Below are 15,273 nucleotides of genomic sequence, written 5' to 3'. Positions count from 1 at the left end.
GAAAGTTCCCGAATATGGGAAGCTTCTTTAAGGGAGCGCCAAGCAATAAATTGCAAGTAGATAAATAGGTACTGCTTTGGTGGGAAGGTAACAGCGTTCCATGCGCCTCGGCCTTTAGTCATGTGACTGGCTAAACACAGGATGTGAGGGTGGTGGATGTGGTCTAACCAAGAGACCAGGCCTGACAGATCTTTTAGGGTAGCTGATCAGCACTCCTGTATATGCTTACTTGGGAGTAAGTACTTGACGACAGAGAAGTCTTCGGACAGCGCTGGCCCTTCGGCTTGGAAACGGAGATGAGCACCGCCCCCTAGAGTCAGATTCAACTAGCTCTCAAGCAAGGGAACCTTTACCTATATATGGCGCTGCAAATGCGTTTGCTGGGTGTGTTTTCCTGCAGGGAATGTGTAACCTATGAGTGGTCGGCACACTTTTTTAGGCTTTCACAGTGGGCAAACTGGGTCCGTTGCTGCCCATCTCCTTTCTTGGGTCTCCTCCAGAAGCCGCTCAGGAGCCCCAGCCTTCCCTGGGTTTTGACAGCTGCTCAGTGAGATGCAGGTGGTTGGGGTGTGCTCAGGTGAGGAGCGGCAGGTTGCTTGGAGTCTTGTTCAGGCTTGCCCGTGTACTGTTGTGTATGCAGAAGCTCAGCTGTGTAGCGAGGTGTTTTCTTTGAGGGCGGAGAGGTTCTAATGAAGCTGCCTTGTGCGAAAAACCAGAGCATTGGTTCCTCTGGGCTGCTCCTGCGGAGGAAGGATCCTCCCATCACCTGTTGCTGGGGAGCCTTTTGCTTGAACCCAGGAGGACCGTCTGCATGCCGTGCATGTGCCCTGTCTCTTAGCCACATCCCTGCTCCCCAGTTCGAGGCCGGCTATCGCACGGTTTGTTGCTTTGTGCAGGGAGATGCATTTAACCCTCCCGTGAGGTCTCACCCCATTGCTGTTCGATCACCCCAATTGGAGGTGGGGAAGTGCATGATTGTTCTGTGGGAACAACATTTTACTTTTGCTCTGTATGAATTAGTAGGTGCCAGTTCCCACTGTAGTCAAAAGAAGTGCATTTGGGCTTCATTGAGTTAGGATTTATTTTATTTTTTAAAATCTTTTCTTCATTTACACCCCACTTTTTCTCCACCGTGGGGCCTCAAAGCTGCTTATGATGTTCTTCTCTCCTCCCTTTTCTCCTCACAACACCCCTGTGAGGTAGGCAGGGTGAGAATGTGTGTGACGGATCCAAAGTCACCCAGCTTGCTTCCATGGCAGTGTAGGAATTCAAGCCGGGGCCTCCCATATCCTACTTTGACACTTGAAACTCTGGACCACTCGTGTCCTCAAAGAACCTTCCCCAGCAGTCTTGCCTCCCTTTAATCCCATAGAAATTAATGGGTCCCATTGCCCAGACAGCCGGTGTGGTGGGGTGGTGAAGGGTGCCAAACTAGTATCTGGGAGACTCAGGTTCAAATCCCCCACTTGTGCCATGGAAGCCCGCTGGGTGACCTTGGGCCAGTCACACGCTCTCAGCCTAAACCTACCTCACAGGGTTGTTGTGAGGATAGAATGAAGCAGGAGAGAACAATGTAAGCTGCTTTCTCCACTGGAGAGAAAGGTTGAGGTCCAGATGAATTAAATAAATATAATCTCTCTATGCCCTGTGGTCGGTCTTTCTGTCTGTCTGTCTCTGTCATTTGCTGGATAAGTGCCTTGTTAAAAGAGTTCAGTGACCAAGCAAGTATGACAGCCAAGCAGATGGCAGACTTTTTCAACTTGCTCACTTTCTTTGTGGCGAGCAAGATAAAAGATGATCTTCCCTGTTTTGTCTTTTAAAAGATTGCAGTGTACCAAATACCAGTAACAATCAATGGGAAAATTCCTTCTCATAGCCCCCACTTGTGGCCAGATACTGACTGGTTCCAAGGAACCAGGGCAATTTCTGGTCTGTGCGGTGCAGTGGCCCAGGTTGAGACATGTCGATAGAGGTGGCAAGGGGAGTGGTGGTTTATTACCAGCCTGGTTTGCCCCCTGTGCACTGTGCCTATGGTGAGAGAATTTTTTTTGCTCAAGTTCCTTTCCTTCCCCTTGCAGCAGAGTGGCCAAAGACCATGACAGGCCTTCCGAGTACATCCGGGACGACCGCCAGCGTGGTGATAATCCGGGGCTCGAAGATGTACGTGGCTCACGTGGGCGACTCGGGAGTGGTGCTTGGAGTCCAAGACGACCCCAAAGATGACTTCATCCGGGCCGTAGAGGTGACGCAAGATCACAAACCTGAGCTCCCGAAGGAGAGGCAGCGAATTGAAGGACTCGGGGGCAGGTGATTGTCTTGCTGTCTTTCTCGTGGGGGCGTCTGCTTTTGCACACCAGATGGGGCCTGTCCGAGCTGTGTTCAATTTCCGTTTTTAAGCCACCGCTAACGGAAACTGAAAATCCGGGATGTGGCACCCAAGAACACATCCTGAGATTACTGAGTAAACGTCTGCGCCCTATCCCCGTGTTCTGTTTGGATCCAGGTAGTGTTCTTATAACCATGTCAGGTCATAAGACATGCTCTGCTGGGTCAGACCAAAAGTTTACCTAGCCCGGCATTTGATGGCCTGGTTGTGATCTCGCGCCTGCCACACCTCTCTCAGCCACACCTTCCTCACAGGGTAGTTGTGAGGACAGAATGGGCAAAGCAGGCTCCCCTGAACTCCTAGGAGAGAAGGCAGGATACAAATAGATAGGGTTAGATAAACAGAGATAGATGCCGAGGTGCACGGAACGTTGTTACCTTCCCACCGAAGCGGTATCAATGTATCTACTTGCAATTTCTTGCTTTCGAACTGCTAGGCTGGCAGGAGCTGGGGCCAGAGACGGGAGCTCACTCCGTCTAGATTAATTTTTGTACCAGCGGCCTGCGCAGAAACATATAGCTGGAAGGGATCCCCAAGGGTCATCTACTCCAACCCCCGTGCAGTGCAGGACATTTGCAGCTCCTCCCCTTCCCCAGTGCCCCCTGCTCTGTGCCCAGTGGAAGGCAGAAACCTCCAGGATCCCTGGGCCAACCTGGCCTGGAGGAAAATTCTGTCCTGAACCCAAAGTGACAATTGGCATTATCCTGGGCATATGGGGGGAGGGGACAAGAGCCAAGCACTACTAGCTCATCCCTCCTTGCCCTCTCTCTGCCTAAATTCATGGTGAGTCAGTGAATCAGCATTGCTGTCAGGTGGCCATCTAGCCTCTGCTTAAAAACCGCCAAAGAAGGAGAGCCCATCCCCTGAGGAAGCCTGTGTCCACCGAGGAACTGCTCCGTCAGGAAGTTTTTCTTGTTTCAGTTCCTTTTTATCTTCCCTGTCAAGTTTCTAGTCCTTGTGACGGCGGAGATAAGGTTAGAAAGGCAGGAAGCGAGTGATCAAATCTAGCATGTCAGGCTGGTCCTGAAAAAAGAATCAATGGGTGTTGGGGGCTGGCTCAGTGATGTACAAAGGAGCCAAAGTCTGCATTGCAGGCCAGAGCCAGGGTGCATACAGCACTTAAAAAACATTTTGGTTTTCTTTTCCAACCAGACAGGGTCTCCAAAGTGACAAACATCAAACCATTAAAACAGTATAACAGTAAAAACACAAGTATATAGAAAGTTTTAAAAACAATTAAAACATAAAAACATGAACAGGGAGGAAGGCTAGTAAGAGTTAGTGAGGGAGCACCAATGCAAACAAAAAAAGAATCTTCACCTGTTTGCGGCAGGCAGTGATGGAGACAGATGAATAAAAGATTGAATGCTTGAGGAGGGGGTATCTGTAATTTTGGCGGTTAAGTCTGGTCTCTGGATAAACAAGGAAACACAGGAGTTTGTGTGTGTGGAGAATATGGCAGTTTATGGTCCTTACAGATAGGATGCAGTCAGACGGCGTGCTGGGAGCGGTTTAAATTGCTCCGGTGTTTTTTTTAACCTGGAGAATCGCGATCACACTCACCTCCTTGTTCCGGATCGCTGCGCAGCCCCATCGCTCCCCGTCCACATGTGGGAGCGTTTTTTCCCCCCTCTCAGTTTGGGCATGCGCACAGGCGGCCATCTGTAGAATTAAAATTTTCGTGCGTGCGCCGGACAGAGATTTCCACTTCAACCCAACTGCTGTAACACTTCCCTTTAAACTTTAAAGGAACACTTCCCTTTAAACTTTTACACCGAAACTGGCCTCCGTGAGATCCCGAACTTGTCTAACCAACAAAACTAGGCACCGTTTAAACATTGTTTTTAATAACGCGGGAGCGGAGCTCTGCCTGTGCGCATACCGCCGATGCTAAAATAAAATGGTGGGTGAAGAGCGGAAGCCTCGGGCTTCTGAGTGGAAGTGGCTCGACACTGCAGGAGCGATCAGACGTCAGAAAAGTGCGTCTAGAACCGGAGAATCAGGAAAACACCACTTGGGGACCTGGTAACAAAACACTCCGTTTTAAAGGGGGTTTGAGCCGGAAAGCGATGGCTGGGGACGGTGCGCAGATGGTGGGTGTGTGAACGTGGATATAAAATCCGTTACTGAAGCGTGCCGAAAGTGGACTAAACGGCCCATCTGAATGCACCCTCATAGCGATAAAATTGAAAAACAGTAGCCACATGAAATTCCACAAGGCAAAAGTGGCAATGACTGATATTAAGTGATACTTCCGGGCTGACCCTGCTCGAGATTCATTTCTTTAACCCCGTGGCCCAAAACTGGCCATTCACTTGCTTCTAGTGTTCACTAAACCGTGAGATTCAGGTGTGGTGTTGTTTTTTCTTCTGGACATCTGGAAGTGTGCCCTGCAGAACTGAGACATAGGCAAATGTTCTTCCTTTGCCGTCACGGTTATGAAAATCATTTAGCATTTACCACGAGTGTGAATGATTAGTCCAGTCAGCCTTGCAGAACCAGCCTGGCAAGTGAGGTCAGTGTGATGACCACCATATCACATGCTGCTTAGTGTGACATCTGAGGCTGCATAGTGAATCCGTGGCAGAGGTAACATTTGAACCCGGGACTTCTCATAGGGCATTCTCCTAACCCAAGGCAGGGTGGAGTCCCTGGTCTGCAGACCTTAGTGCAGACAGAGATGTAAAATTTCCATTCTCGGGTGCCTCCGTGATCTTCTCCCCAGTGGTGCATGGGAAGGGACAATATAAAGAGCAGGCGAGCTGCCCCACTGTTGCAGCAAAACACGGTCCTTGGGAGCTGGCATCGCCTTGCAGAAACCCCATCCTCTTTGGTTCTTCAACTCCATACTGGCCCGGCAGGCTCACTTCTCTCACTTTTCAGGTATTTGGGAAGCCACAGCGCCCAAGGTTTTCTTGCCAGCATTCCCCTCACCAAAATCCTGCCGCCTTCTTAATCTCCAGAGAGCAGAGCGCGTGGCAGGTGGAGGCACTGCCGTCTGCTCCATCAGGGCTGGCCGAGCTCAGCCAATGGCTTTCCTCTTCAACGGGCTTCTGCCTTCGGATATTTGTTTATCTTGGCTGGCTGTGGAACACCAAATTGTGTTTTTAATTTGACTTTGAACCCAGGGCTTTAACCAATACAAAACCTTTGTACTGCTGCTGACCAGCCCCGCCCCCAGTAATTTATTCATAAATTTACACGGGGGGGGGGGGGGGAACAGTGTTTAGCATTTTGCATGGTGGCCTAGTGCAGGGTGTGTTACTTGACAATAGATGATACTCATGCTGTTGTAGATTTCATAAAAGAGGGAGTCTGATGGCTCCTTAAAAGGGTGTGTCTGTGTGTATTGTGGCATTAGTTTGGTGAGTTAAAGCCTTAAGAACACAAGAGAAGCCAATGTTGGATCAGGCCAATGGCCCATCTAGTCCAACACTCTGTGTCACACAGTGGCCAGAAATACCAGGTGCCATCAGGAGGTCCACCAGTGGGGCCAGGACACAGAGCAACACTGGCCCTTCTTCCTTGGATGGCATGTAGTCTGACCTCAGTTGGCACTTCATGTGTCTTGCGAAGCGGACTCCAGTTCACAAAAGTCGGCTACAGTAAAATCCGGTGGTCTTCAGGGTGCAGCAAAGACTTCATTCCACACCTGTGGAATTGGCACCCAAGATGAGAGAGCCCTGCAAGCTCAGATCAGTGGTCCGTCTACCCCCTCATCCTCTTTTCCCACAGTGGCTGGCAAGATGCTTCTTGAACACATGCAAGCAGGTCACAGAGGAGGCCAAAGCACACCTCCTCCTCCTCCTCTTCCTCCTCCTCCTCACATTATTGACCTTCACCAGCTGCTTTTTACCCTGACCTGGACTAGCCTGATCTCAGAAATTAAGCAGGGCTGGCCCTGATTGGTCCTTGACTGGGAGATCACCAGTGTTGTGGCACAGAGGCAGGCAATGGCAAACCACCTCTGTAGGTCTTTTGCTCTGATGTGGGTGGCCCAGGTTAGCCCAATCTGGTCAGACCACAGAAGCGAAGCAGGGTCAGCCCCTGGGTAGTACTTGGATGGGAGACCACCGAGGAAGTCCAGGGTGGCTATGCAAAGGCAGGCGATGGCAAACCACCTCTTTTTCTCTCTGGCCTCGAAACACTTATGAGGTTTCTATAAATCAACTATGATCGGATGGCACTCCCCATCGACATCAAAGCTGCTTTTCAAAGATACACTGCCTCTGAACATGGAGGTTCCATTGAGCAACCGTGGCGGATTTCAGTTTATCTCAGTAGGGTTTTATTTCTGTTCCGTTCACCATGCAGCTCCTGCTTTCCCCCCCTGAAACATTAGTAAGTAGATGGCACTGTGTGTCCCCCCCCCCACACACACATTTTTGGCTCTCAGTCTTGTCCTGCTGTTCAGCATCTGAGAGCAGGTGTTAAAAATGCTTGAAGGCGCAGCTCTTTTTCGTCTGGATCGACCCCTCCCCTTTGCCTCCGGGCAGATGAGGACTCTCCTGTTGTCTCTTTCCTCTCTTTCTGTTTAAAATTCTGTCTCCTGCTGTTGCTGGCAGAAGTCCCAGGAGAGCCCTGGCTGCTTTGAATCTTTCAATTAAAAAAAAAGGCACCTTGGAGCCAGGCCTGACTTCTGGCGGAGGCCAGAGATGATCTTTTGAGTGCCGCTCTGCCCCCGAGTGCGATTTGGCCTCGGTGTTGTGGTGGCTGATGTCTCACAGAAGTCCTTCAGTTTGTTGTTGCCTTTTTGGGGTCAGTTTTCACAAAGTTGGGAAGGAAATCTACCTGAAATAGAACATGATGCAGTCACCAGGCTGGCTGCGAAGCTGGCTTGTTGTGAGGCCTGACTCATGTCAAAGGGGGGGTGGGGATGGGCAGGGAAGGTCAGTGCGAGGTGGGAGGGGGAGGCAACAGAGTGGCAAAGAGAGTTTTCTCGGAAGCAGCAATGGTATCAGTCCTGGTTTTGCTCAGACTCCAGGTACCAGTCCTGACCTGGAAGCCAGTTCGGTGTAGTGGTTAAGAGTAGCGGACTCTAATCTGGGAGAACCGGGTTTGATTCCCCACTCCTCCACTTGCAGCTGCTGGATGACCTTGGGTCAGTCACAAGTTCTCTCAGAGCTGTTCTCTCAAGGGCAGTCCTCGAAAGAGCTCTCTCATCCCCGCCTACCTCACTGGGTGTCTGTTGTGGGGAGGGGAAGGGAAAGGAGATTGTAAGACGCTCTGAGACGCCGAGTGAAGGGCGGGGTATAAAGCCAATCTCTTCTCTTCTGTTATTATGATTTAAAATATTTTTATGCTGCCTTTCCACCCGATCAGGGCCCACAAGGCAGGGAACATTAAAAAAAATTAAAATATTTGAGCAATTAAAAATACAATTAGAATAGTAAAATAATTCAATTAGAACACACAAACTAGAAGGAGGGGGCCAGTAACCGTTAACGGGGGTATGCCAGACGAAATAAAGAAGTCTTCACTTGCTGGTGGAAGACAGAGGGAGACAGACGGATCTCCCTGGGGACGGAGTTCCAAAGTTCTGGGGCCACGACTGAGAAGGACCTCCCTTGGGTTGTCACCTGTCTCGCCTCAAATGGCTGGGGGTAACCAAAGCAAGGCCTCTGAAGATGGCCGGCGTGGACAGACAGGTTCATACGGGAGGAGCACGTAGTGGGTTTGTTTGACCCGATTGCCTGCTGTAGCCAATGCTCCCTCTAGGCTGTGGAGTCTTGTGAGCAAAAATTCGGCTTTGTGAGCTACCGGCTTTAAAGTTGTGAGCGAGCGATTTGGCTGCTGCATCAATTAGTTTCCTCTGGAGCCCTCCTTCCTGAGCTCAGACAAAAATATGTGAGCCGGAGTCTAAGCAACTGTGAGCTAGCTCACACTAACTCAGCTTAGAGGGATCCCTGGCTGTAACTTCGTGGCTTTCTTGCTGGACTTTGTGGTCCACATAGAATCACCCATGTTGTCTCTCGGGTTCCCTGCCAGATTGTGTCCTGATTCTTGGGGGGGGGGGGGATTTAACTGTTGTGAAGACCCAGTGCTAGGAAAAAGCGATTGCTGGTCAGAGCTGATAGTACTGTGCTAGGTGAACTAACGGTGTAAGGCAGCTTCCTTTTTCAGGAGGTCTCGTATAGCTGAGTGGTAGAGCACACCTGCCTTGCAAGTGGAGGGTCCTTGGTTCAGTCCCAGGCATCTCCAGTTAAAAGGATCTCAGGTAGCCAGAGTTTGGAAAGACCTCTCTCTGCCTGAGATTTTGGACAACGACTGCCATTCAGGGTACTGGGCTACATGGCTCTCAGAGGTCGCATGAAGGTCCCTTGGACTCGGGGCTTTTTTAAAAAAAGAAAAGAAAAAGAGGTGTCGGAACTCTCAAGAGGGAAATGAAGCTTTCAGTCTGTACACTGAGAACTCATGACCTTTTAAACTTTTTAAAAAGAATTTTGTCAAAGAGGTTCCGGAACTCCTGTCCGGCACGTTCCCCCAGAAAAACAGCCCTGCTTATACTGAACCAGACCCCCTTGGTCCATCAGCGTCAGTCCTGTCTACTCAGACCTGCAGTGGCTCTCCAGGGTCTCCGGCTGAGGTCTTTCACACCACCTTCTACCTGATTCTTTAGAGATGCCGGCGATCGAACCTGAGATCATCTGCATAGCAATCAGGTGTTTTGCCACTGAGCCACAGCCTCTCCCCCGTGTCTAATACAGCATCATGTTCTTGGGGATGTACAGGCAGCACTGTGCACAGAAATGTGGTGGACTTAGCTAGGTTTAGGATGGATTGTGAGGGCATGCTTTGTGCTAAATCTGTTTCGAATTCTGGTCCAAGGTGACTTGGGTTTTTCACCAAGAGCTTGCATATGGGATGAAGCCAGCTGTGTATTTTTTTTTACTGGTTATACTAGTTTTACTAGTTATGAGACTCCAGAGCATACCCTGAAACTGCCGTTCGTCTCTAAGGTGCTACTGGACTTGAATCTTACTGTAGACCAACACGGCTACCCTATGAAATTATTTTTTTACTCAGGTGGGCAACAATGTTGGTCTGAAGCAGTAGAACAAAGTTAGAGTCCGGTGGGGCACCTTTAAGACCAACAAAGTTTTATTCAAGGTGTGAGCTATCGTGTGCACACTCACTATTTGTGACAACAGGATCTCAGTTTAATTACTCTTAGCATTCCACAATTAAGAAGGATGCATTTCCACATTACTCCTCTATTTTGACATATTTATTTGCTTCACTGTGTCCGTCCCCCCTCCCCGTAATCCAAACGAATGGTGACCATATAAACTTAGCTTGTTATTCCTGTTTGGTCTTTGCATTTGTTAAAACATCATAATTATGTTGTATGCTAATTTGCTGTTCACCTTCTGCCTAGATGTATGGACTGTTAACTTCCATTTCAGTGTATCTGAGGAAGTGTACTCGCACTCGAAGCTTATACCCAGAATTAAACTTTGTTGCTCTTAAAGGTGCCACTGGACTAGGGCTGCCATTCCCTAGGGCTGGATGGGGAATCTCCCAGTTTTGAGGGCTTCTGCCTACCACTGGCCTGCTGGGCGACATCCCTGATGTGATGATGTCATCGCCGACATGTTGATGAGACCTGGCAACCAATGCTCCCTCTAAGCTGTGGAGTCTTGTGAGCAAAAATTCTCCTTTGTGAGCTGCTGGCATTCAAGTTGTGAGCGAGTGATTTGTCTGCTGCAGAAATTAGTTTGCTTTGGAGCCATCCTTCCTGAGCCAAGACAAAAATGTGTGAGCTGGAGGCAGACTTGGCCACTGCAGACTTGGCCAACCTGAAAAATCAGCAGTGGCTGAACATAGCCTAACTCAAACAGGACACAGTATTTTGTTCCAAGACACTGAAAGGTTGGACAACACTTTCAATTACCATGTCAGATTACACAGGGAAACCATTGAAATTCACAAACATAAACATAATTTCAACAGGAAAGAAGAGAGTTTAAAAATAAATAGGACATGGCTTCCTGTCCTGAAAAACACAAAAGGCTTTACATCAGACAATAGCACTACAGATAAGATTAGAATTTCAACAATCTCCTCAGGAAGCAGGAAACCTCAGGAAACAAAAGAACCTCCTCAGGAAAGCTCCTCCATTAGCATGTCCATAGCCTGGGGAACTCCTACAGGGCAATGACTCAGCCCTACCCCACCTTCTGGAGTAGATATAAATTTACGGCCTACCGTTTTCTTCTCACCTTGACCCAGAGAGTATTCCAACTTTCTGTGTTTATACCTCTGAGGATGCCAGTCACAGTTACTAGAAGAAGAAGAAGAGGAAGAGATTGGATTTATACCCCATGGCCCTTCACTACCCAAAGGTGTCTCAGAGCGGCTTACAAACTCCTTTCCCTTCCACTCCCCACAACAGACACCCTGTGAGGTGAGTGGGGCTGAGAGAGCTCTGGCGGAAACTGCTCTTTTTCAAGGACAGCTGTGCCAAAGCTTGTGACTGACCCAAGGTCACATCAGCAGGTGCAAGTGGAGGAGTGGGGAATCAAACCCGGTTCTCCCAGATTAGACTCCGCACACGTCAGGTTCTACAATGCCAAGACTATGGCCACACATCCCAGAAAATCTACAGCAACTAATAAAAATAAATCAACTTTCACCACATAACACTGAGTTTTGTCAATATATAGTTGTGGCGTCCTCGCTTATTGGGGACACTGTTTCTCCTTTAAAACTCACTGTGTGTACATGAACTTAGTAGGTTTATGCTGCCACTAGGAATTAAAAATTCCAGTTCTCTCTGTTTTAGTAGAATGACCCAGTGTCTGGGTGCTTCAGAGGATTGTGTGGCCCTGTAGAAGGACTGTTCTGATTGCTGGGATAAGTTTAAACAAATAATGATTTATTTATTAAAGAACAAAATAGGTTTCTGGGTAATTGTGGACTGTTGTTGAAGAAAGAAAATATAACTGACAATGCTTGGCGTCAACACATAGTCTCTCAAACATCAAAACTCAACTCTGACAGGCTTATATCTCATATATAGCCACACAGGCCTCTTGCTCATATAGAACCACACAGGCTGAACTCTCTTGCTCATATAGCCACACAGGCTAAATTAAACTCCAACTGCTTCCTTTGTCATACAGACACTCTCAAAAACTCCACACTCGCCACACACACCAAAAATGGGACCATTACAACAGTTCTCTGTAACATCTCTTTTATTACAACGGGGCTATAAATTTACTATTCCTGTTATTTTCAAAAGAATTAGGGTTTTCTTGATCAAAACAACATTTTTCCAAAAAAGGGTACCATTTCTGTATTAGTTGTGGCATTCATGCAGATCTCGGAAGTGGGCCACAGCTGTTTAGACTCTGAGGCCCCGCCTCCTGTTCCCAAAGTGCTGGAAATTTTGCTTGGCACCCAATAGCTTCTGTGCTTCAGGATCTCATGAAGTATTTATTTATGTATTGACATCATTTATACCCTGCCTTTTCCCCCAGTGGGGGCCCAAAGCAGCTTACAGTGTTTTCCTGTCCTCCGTTTTAGCCTTGCAACAGCCCTGTGAGGTAGGTTGGGCTGAGGGTGTGTGACTGGTCACCCAGCAAACTCCCATGGTTAAGTGTGGATTTGAAGGCGTGTCTCCCAGATTCTAGTCTGACACCCTGACTAGTACGCCATGTTTGCTCTCCAGAACCACCCACACACTTTTCAGCTTGCCCTCATGAAGTCTAGAAGTCGTTTTTTGTTTTGGGAAACACCCAGGATTGTGAAGTTGTGCAGCTTTCAACTGACTCGTTTTGCTTTCTCTACCTTTTCCCTATTCCTTTGATTTCCCCCCCCCCCCCTTTAGTGTGATCAACAAATCTGGTGTGAACCGGGTCGTGTGGAAGAGGCCCCGTCTAACCCACAACGGTCCTGTGCGGCGGAGCACCGTCATTGATCAGATCCCGTTCCTGGCAGTGGCTCGTGCCCTGGGTAAGCAGTGACTGGCCAAACACAGGATGCGAGGGCGGTGGAGGTGGTCTAACCAAGAGACCAGGCTGGACAGATCTTTTAGGGTAGCCGATCAGCACTCCTGTGTATGCTTACTTGGGAGTAAGTACTTGACGTCCCCCTCCCCCCACAGGAGTGAGTGGAAATGATGGGAGAAAAGGATGGGGTGCACCAAGGGCGTGAGGGGGGAAATGCTTCCTTCCCCTTTGGGACCCCAGCAATTGAAGGCAGACCCTTGGTGGTGGTGCTGTGCCGCTTAATCTGCATAACCTCATCACGGCTTCTGTCTTTTTCCCATTCTCAAGCAGTGATACTCACTCTGTGGCTTGTGGAGAGCAACTGCTATCTACCAAAAAAGCCACATTTACTTGCATTCCTGGCGTGAGGACTGTGCCTCAGGGAGCACACTGCCAGTCACGAGCCCCACTGGGCAAGGGCCTTGCCCACTTTCTTGAAAGATGGGGCAAGGGCTACAGTGAGGAATGGTCCTCAGAAGAGTCACAGGTGGCTCCTGAGCAATGCTCCCTCTAAGCTGTGGAGTCTTGTGAACAGAAATTCTACTCTGAGCTCCTGGCATGAAAGTTGTGAGCGAGTGATTTGGCTGCTGCATAAGTCAGTTTGCTCTGGAGCCATCCTTCCTGAGCTAAGACAAAAAAAAATTGTGAGCCGGAGGCGAAAAAATTGTGAGCTAGCTCACACTAACTCAGCTTAGAGGGAACACTGCTCCTGAGTCACTGATGGGTATCCCAGTTCAAAAGTGGGACGGAATGGCCAGAACCGTTTTTTATTTCTATAATTAAATGCATGTGTGCATATCCTACTGCAGCACTATACCTGTCATAACTAAGGTTGGCACATGTGTCGAGGAAGGTTCTGTAAATTCTAAGTGCCCTTGGAGGAGAGACAGGGGCACATTGCTCGCCCTTTGTGGCGCTCCCACAGTTGAGGAATGGGTGGTTTTATTGTCATCACTGCAGTCTCAGAAAAGCTTTTCTGTCCACTCTAAACATGAATACTAGCCATTCACGTATCTGGGGAGAAAGCGAAGGGGTACAATGAAGATGCATCATGTCACATGTTAGTTTGCTGTTCAGCGTATATCTATAAATTTGAAATCTAGCTTCTTTTCTAATGTATTTGACAAAGTGTGCATGCACACGAAAGCTCACACCTTGAACAAACCTTTGTTGGTCTTAAAGGTGCCCTAGTGGACTCTGAGTTTGTTCTCCTGCTTCAGACCCAACACGGCTGACCACCTGAAATATTTGGTGTGAATGTTTCAGTTCAGGTTAAAACAAATGCTGCCAGCTGCAGTTTGTTTGGATTAGATGTGATTAGGATTGGGCATTGTACCCTTTGGAGCAATAATGTTCTTTGGTTCCCTTACACTTCGTGGTTCTTTTATAAAATGGAATACAGTACAGGCGGATGTATCTGTAGCCTCCATATTGGAAGTCTGCGGTGAGAACAAAATTGCCTTCTGTTTAAATTTCTTTTAAATTTCTTTTTATCTGGAATCAATACTTCATTATTTCTGGAGATGTGGCTGAATGGGTTTCACATGGTATAATTAGATTTAATGATGTCATTAAGCTGAACTCTTGCTTGATTGAACAGGTAATTGGATGCATGATAGATGGGGCCAGTCTATCGTTGCGTTATTTGCAGTTGAACATTCATGTTGACGTATAAACAGAGGTGGTGTTGATTTGAACGAGGTAAAGTCTGAAGCCCTGATATAGATCGTTGATCCATTGGAAAGGAATATTATCAAAATTTCTGTTTTAACTTCGTTTTTTTAGGGAAAGCATTTTAGGGGTCTTGTGATATATTGTTGATCTACTGCATTCTGACCGGGAGACTGTATTTATACCAAGCTCTGCAGTATCTCCATTGTTAACTTGCACTTTTAGAAATAATTGTATGAGTGCTTCTTGACCCCTCAGTGATTAAATAAATTGAGGGTTAGTGTTGACAAAGCTCTCAGTCAAGATCAGATCTGATTTCTGTCTCTTGAGAATGTCCAGTTATTCAGCAATTTCGAAGTGGGTTTGTGTATACTGTTGATAGAATACTTTGTTTTGAGATCCCATCAGAGCTATTCAGTATTTTGCTTGGCCCTCAGTTCAGACTGGTGGAGAAGCAACATTATGAGCTGGTTTGGAATTTATTGAATGCAGTTAAAGCTTTAGTAGCAAGATGTTGGTACAGTGTAAAACCTTCTTTGTTGCATTAAATTCTGGGACGTTCTGCCGATGCCAAAAGTTACAGCCATCCTCCACAGGAGAAAAACAGCAAAGGAATGTATCATTCTATATAGCAGCATTTTGTTGGATTCATGACTCATCATTATAACGTGGATTTTTAAAAAGTGTTTTTGCTTTGGTGTAATTTGAATCCTAGCTACTAGCTGTGGTGGGCTATTCCTTTATCAGCAATAAGCTCCTTCGGCTGGAGGTCTTGAGCCATACAATAAAATCACAGTTCAGATATCAATAGCAGTTACAGAATAATTGATAAAGTAAAATTATGTCACTAGTAAAATCACAAGATTGTCATGTTAACATGTAGCAGGGGAGTGTCTCAAAAGGTATTATAATAGCCTTACCTGGATATCCCAGGAAAGCCCAATTGTGTCAGATCTCGGAAGCTAAGCAGGGTTGACTCTGGCAAGTAAGTGTATGGGAGACCTTGGAATACCAGCAGTCGGGAGGCGGGGGCAGGCTTTACTCAGCCACCTCTCTGAATATCCTCCAGGCCCCCAGTAGGGGCCAGTCACCAGAGGTCACCATGACTTTCAGGTACACACACACTCAAATGCACACACACATGCACATAAAAACAAAAAAATCTGCTATATTTTTATCCCTTGACGTTGAAAAGGCATTCGACACTGTAGAGTTTTCTTA

The 15,273-nt window shown here is 47.7% G+C and overlaps 1 protein-coding gene across 1 annotated transcript in view; it reads left to right on the top strand.

The window, feature by feature from the left end:
- PPM1D (protein phosphatase, Mg2+/Mn2+ dependent 1D) overlaps positions 1 to 15,273 on the top strand; it is a 77,576-nt gene that overhangs the window by 16,539 nt on the left and 45,764 nt on the right. Inside the window, exons 2-3 of the mRNA XM_015420287.1 lie at positions 2,079 to 2,307; positions 12,222 to 12,346. Of these exons, the coding sequence (XP_015275773.1) occupies positions 2,079 to 2,307; positions 12,222 to 12,346 (354 nt within the window). The remainder of the gene's footprint in view (positions 1 to 2,078; positions 2,308 to 12,221; positions 12,347 to 15,273) is intronic.

Source organism: Gekko japonicus, unplaced genomic scaffold, assembly GCF_001447785.1.
Source record: "Gekko japonicus isolate JY-2015 unplaced genomic scaffold, Gekko_japonicus_V1.1 scaffold348, whole genome shotgun sequence".
Lineage (NCBI taxonomy): Eukaryota > Metazoa > Chordata > Lepidosauria > Squamata > Gekkonidae > Gekko > Gekko japonicus.
Note: the sequence above shows the minus strand (reverse complement) of the source record. Positions and strands in the feature narration are given on the sequence as shown.